A 6000-nucleotide genomic window follows, 5' to 3' on the forward strand; every position below is an offset into this window, starting at 1 on the left:
GGAAGGTTAGATTAATATGTGAATGAAAGTTATCTTATTTGAATCTCTTCCACAGTTATTTGTTATTGTTTTTGTTTTTTTTCTTTTTGTGTTGCTGCATGTGTGTTTTTTTTTTTTTCCTTGATATTCTTCTAAACATATATGTCACTGTATATGTACTGGATATGTGCGATTGACCAAAGAAGGTACAAAGAAAAAAAAAATAGTAATAATAGTAGTAATAATAATAATAATGAATACTTTTGTCAAAAAGGGTGGTGTAGGTAGAATTAATGCAGACCGTCTCTACGCATTTAACAAAACGCTAAAGAAAGATGTTCTCCGTGAGCGTGGTTACTGGGAAGTGAGTAAAGATAGCCATCCCATTAACCGTTGGTCATATCGTCGCTGGAAGGAACGAAATGAGGAACTCTCTATATTTGAGGACAAACTTGAAAAAGTCCCCATAGATCAAAAATTTAAAGTAAAGAAACTCTTAACGGTAGCGAACATCTCGGTTGCAGGTCCAATAGTGATTGTCTTGTACCTTGTTTTCTGCTACTGGCGTCACCGTCTGTGGGGTATTACTCCTATAGATGGTGCCTCCTCTGTTGCAAGAGGAATACAGAACCTCCCAAGGCCACCTGGATATTAGGCGATAATTGATTGCTACCTTGTCCCTCTTTCACTGTACAGAAAATAAGAAGAAGAAGAAAAGCCTCATGGTTCCCCATTTCAAGACTTACAGTTTCCATGTGGGTAGGTGAAATAGTAATAATAATAATAAAAAGAAACATGAAGAATAGAAAAAATTAACCCATTGGAGATGAATCTGGACCCCTATTGCGGTAAAATGCAATCAAAAAGAAAACCGAGTCATCGCATGCAAAGAGTTAATAGTGGGAAACGCATGTCATATTTAACAGTAGATTTCAGAAGGATAGTACCGTTTAGATTGGTAGAGTGAACCTGAAGTAGTTAAGAGTGCGATAGAGGGAGGGAAGGAGAGAGAGGACAGAAAGTAAAAAAAAGAAAGAATACCAATAGATTAAGTGCGGTGCCATTGAAAGGATAACTTGTGATCATCCCAAATTCAATTAAAGATTCTTGTATCTTCAAGATTGTTTTTTTTTTTTTTTTCACAGTTTATCAGCGCCTTATTTATTTGTATATTGGTGTTATTTCTAATAATTATTTTATTTTTTTTTCATCTCTAATTCTCTCTACACTTTTGGATATCTGTTTGTGGTTTCTTCTTCGTAGTGTTTGCGGATTATTTCTGTATCCCCCCTTGTCCAGACCACAGCGATGGTCGTCTAGTGGTTAGGACATTCGCCTCACACGCGAGAGATCGCGGGTTCGATCCCCGCCCGTCGTGTGTTTTCTCTCCGTCATTTCTTTTTTGGGTTGCAAATGAAAAGAGGTAATATTGAGTTCTTTATTTTATTGTTATTTTTTATTTCTGTCGGAGATGACCTTTCTATCTTGGTTCTTTGCTAATAGTTACATGGTTGGATAGAGAATCTTTTTTTGTGTGTGTTTGTGTTCTTTTGAACTCAGTGCAGAGCAGATGGATGATGGGGTTTTACTACTAATATTACTTTATTATTTGTGTACTTGTTCCAGTTAAAGATGATGATTGCTTTTATTTTCTCTTGTGGGCTATAATTTTTGTAGTGTAGTGGTTTTGTTGTTGTATTTTTTTTTTTCTTTTTCAAATTGCTTCACTCACATAAGATACTTGAATTGTATGAACTTCACCTTCGATGCGGTTCAGAGAAAAAGGGCGGAGAGAAACTTGTATGAACTATGTACGATGTGTAAATGTACAGCACTCAAAAAAAAAAAATAATAATAATAAAAGCATGTTTGCATATCTTTTTTTGTGAATAATATACTATTTTTTACCTATTTTTAGTGAGATTTACTGTATTTGTGCATTGTGTTTACGTTGTTTCTTCAGTGTCATGTTTAGACTTGATCACGGTGAATGTATTTCTCCTTCTCTTATTTTTCATTACACAATTCTTTTTGGTTTCTCTTTTTTTCTCCTTTATCATTTCCATGACGTGTTAGTAGAAGCCTAAGCTACAAACGCTACTTTGCAGTTGAAGGCTTTGAAAGGAATCACCAGCCACAACACATACAAACACAAGTACTTTTTGGTATTCACTTCAGGTATTCAATAACCTCTTTGGTCTGACGAAAAGAACGAGAAGACAGTAAGGACGAAAGAGTAACCATGAAGTACAACATGCACCACTCTCTGTTTGTTGTATTGCCTATCTTGTTGCTTGGCTGCATCAGTGGGTATGCTCAAGGCGAACCTGAGCAATTAAGGGCCACCATTCTATTTGCCGAAAAACAGGTAACGTCAGCTCCATCGACAAGAAACCGATTCCATTCGAGGTTTTTGTCGTATTGGACTCCTCCGACGCCAGAAACCCCACCCCGTAAATTTTACACACCCTATCTTATGCAAGTGAATGGGGAATTGGTGGCAATGGCCAGTGCTACTGTACAACCCGGTTTATCAAATAATCAGTATGAGATTGTTGACTTTCAGAGACGAAAGAGCAGTGATAATGGAACCAAATGGAATGAAGAGTATGAAAGAATTGAACCTCTTCATTTCAACCGATACAGTAAAGATTTTGTTTCTTCACCGGATATGAAAGACTATTATCCTGCGTTTGTTCTTGTGGAAAGCAATAATACTCCAACCGTGAAGGATTCTCCATATATTCTCTCTACGACCTCGGAGAAAAAGGATTCTATTCTACGCATTATGGAGGTGAAACCTGAAAAAAGCAGTAGTAAAGGGTATACTATGGGATTTGCGTCTGTACTTGCTTCATTTCCTTTTCAGCAGAACCACGAGGACTTTATACAATTTGTTGGTAACACAAGTTCACCAATTTTAAAAATGAACAGCACTACACTTGTGTTTCCAGTTCAACTGCTTTCAAGATACAACCGGACTGCCGCAGGAGTTATGTATTTTAAACCCGATGAAAGAGTTTGGAAGCTTGATGGAGTCGTGTCTGAAAGGAGTATTTATAATCCTGCTGTTGTTGAGTGGGAAAATGGTAAGTTAATGATGATTGCTCAGCATGACAGCGGTTATTACAGAGTGTACGAGTCCACCAATTTGGGAAAGAATTGGAAAGAGTCTACCAGTACACTCTCTCGTGTGTGGACCAACTCCCCTATACCACCTGGTCGTGGAAGTCAAAACAACTTTATTACGGCAACAATTGATAATAAGAGTGTCATTCTCTTTACGCAGTCTGTGGAAACTGAAGCGGGCAACGAACTTCATCTGTGGCTCACTGATAACACACACATTTATCATGTTGGTTTGATATCTAAAGCTCAGAAAGAGACAACCAGCACTTTATTGTTCAAGGATGACAAACTGTACTGTCTGTATGAGAGTCATAAAGAGGAAGATAACCACAAGGTTCTTTTTGTGAATTTGACGGTCGCTATGAAAAAGATAAAGATTGTTTTATCTACCTGGACCAACCAGGACACCCTCGTGTCGAAATGTCACTGCCATAAGGATGAAAAAACTTGTGCTACTTGTGACTCTCGTATTCCAACTACTGGATTGGTGGGCTATTTGTCTGGAAACATCGATGGTGATAAATGGAAGGATGAATACCTCTGCGTGGATGCAACTGTAAAGGGGGCCATTCCAAGAAATGGATTCAAAGGTTTAATCTTCAAAGGTGCCGATGCAGGAGCAATATGGCCTGTGAGCACAAATAGAGCAGCAAGACAGTATCACTTTACAAACTATGCATTTACTCTTGTGGCGACGGTAACTATCCACGAGTTCCCCACCGAAAGTCGACCTTTGTTGGGTGTGAGGCTGAATAAATCCAAAAAAGAAATTCTTTTGGGAGTGTCGTACAATAAAAACAAAACGTGGAGCACTATAAGCAAGAGTTTTGTCAAGGCTTTAACAAGTAAATGGAAAGAAAACGAAACATATTCAGTTGTATTGACATTTGATGGAGGAAAAGGCTCTGTGTATATTGACGGTATTCTTATAGACGAGAGAGCTGACTTAAAAATCGCAGAGAAGGAAGAAATATCCCATTTTTACTTTGGTGAGTACAGAGAGACTGTCGACGGCACTCACATGACAGTAACAGACGTCATGCTATACAACCGTGTGCTGAAAAATATTGAGATTGATGCGCTGTTCGGGAACAAGGTAAACACTTCGTTACCACAATCCGTTACGAAGACTATGGCCGAGGAGTTATTCAAACAGAGCAATAATGATACTCATACCATGGTAAGGGAAGTAAAAATACAACATCAAAACACAACTTCACAAAACAATGACACTTCAATCCGAACGGAAGCTACTGTTGATCTTCCTGCGGCTCTCTCTGAATCTGCGGCTGAATCTGCGCCTCAACAAGAAAGTCAGTCGCCAGTTACTGAGACTTATGAAACTCAAGAGAATCAACAGCATGAACAAAATGCAACAGAAAAGAGAACTTTTTCATCAACTCCGGTGCCGGTTTCCAGTACGAACACAACGCAAGACCTTTTGCAGAAGACAAATCATTTAATGATCAACAATACTGTTAATGCCCACAAAAATAAAACTATTGATGGTACTGTTCGTATCTATGAATCTGTATTACCAATGCTTGTTTTGGGATTGTGGGCTCTTGCAACAGTTTTCCCATAAATGTGTGTGCAACCACGTGAATAGAATTTCTAATTGGGCTTCTTTTCATCAATAAAAAAAAAAAAAATTGCTGTCCATAGTGTGGACCCTTTTCTTTTTAATTGTTTTCTCTTTTTTTTCTTGCTGTTTTTCCCTAGTGCTCTGCACCATGGAATTCTTTTCTTTTCTTTTTTTTTGGAAATTAACTGTTTGCTACAATCTCTGGAGTCCAGGGATTAACTCCTAACGCCACTTTTTTTGCCCACACACGATGCTTGATTTGTCGACCTCACCTTTTGCAGAGTGCGGATATAACAGAGGAGCAAGCGAGCACATTGAGGGCCGCACTGGGTGAGAATGATGTATGACTGGGTAAAGATTCGATGGGATGATATTAAAAATAAGTTTTTTTTTTTCTTGTGAGGTGAAAAAAGATTTTTTATTTTTATTTTTGCAAGCAATCTATTGTGTGTTCTTGTTTTAATTCTGTTTCTGTTTTGTGTGTGGGGGTTTTCACTGTGGGATTGTTTTTTAAATTACTATTCAGTTTCTATTGTGTGTGTGTGTGTTTTTTTTTTTTTGTGGGGGTTCACTATGGGATTTGGTCTAATCGTTTCTTTATTGGGGTAATATCATCAGTATGGATGTTTTTTTTCTTTTCCCTAGGGAGAATGTTGTTCATGAATGTACCGTTGTTATGATGTCCTAATAATCTGTTTTCGTTACTTGGTGCCTTTGTTGGCATGTGTTTTTTTCTTCCTTTTTTTTTTGTTTTTCTTACCATTATGTACGCTGATTCAAAATAGTTGAATAGACACTGTACATGAACATTTATATGGTTTAAGGGGTTTGTTTTGATTGCTGTGTTCTCTCCGAGAACTGACTCATTCTGGAGAGGTCTACAGTGTGTTGTGTGTACCACGGTATACATTTGGTGAACACTGAGCACTGGTTGGGGAATGGGACAGTGGAGTGCAGAGTCCCATATGTTTCTCTACTTGAACTGCCCCGATTATCTTTCATCATGGTTTGCCAGCATTCCCCCTGTTACTTCTTGACGGTGTTATTTGACTGGACATTTTGCCGTTTGTGTGTGTATGTGTATGTGGTTTCCTTTCCATTGGAAATGGAATAAGTAATGGAGAGTGAGAACCAATGGTGTTGGGTAGGAATACATCTCTGCTGTTGTAATATTCCTCTTCTTCACATGGGTATTCCCCTAACGGCTGCCTGCCGTATTCTGATTGTATATGCATGTGCGTATTTGTGTGTGTGTGTGTGGACTCAACCTATGGATGGGCTGATGTGTGTATTGCCTCATTGTTTTG

General features: G+C 38.2%; 2 protein-coding genes across 2 annotated transcripts; both read left to right on the forward strand.

Moving 5' to 3' along the window:
* Positions 1-232: 232 nt before the first annotated feature.
* On the forward strand, positions 233-634 carry TM35_000035240 (uncharacterized protein; the record flags this gene model as incomplete). Its single annotated transcript, XM_029022291.1, has 1 exon — positions 233-634. One exon carries the CDS (start codon positions 233-235, stop codon positions 632-634), a length of 402 nt encoding a protein of 133 aa, XP_028886837.1.
* Positions 635-2221: 1587 nt separating this feature from the next.
* On the forward strand, positions 2222-4693 carry TM35_000035250 (trans-sialidase; the record flags this gene model as incomplete). Its single annotated transcript, XM_029022292.1, has 1 exon — positions 2222-4693. One exon carries the CDS (start codon positions 2222-2224, stop codon positions 4691-4693), a length of 2472 nt encoding a protein of 823 aa, XP_028886838.1.
* Positions 4694-6000: the final 1307 nt, after the last annotated feature.

The sequence above is a fragment of the Trypanosoma theileri genome (assembly GCF_002087225.1).
Source record: "Trypanosoma theileri isolate Edinburgh chromosome Unknown TM35_Tth_3_V1, whole genome shotgun sequence".
NCBI classification, from domain to species: domain Eukaryota; phylum Euglenozoa; class Kinetoplastea; order Trypanosomatida; family Trypanosomatidae; genus Trypanosoma; species Trypanosoma theileri.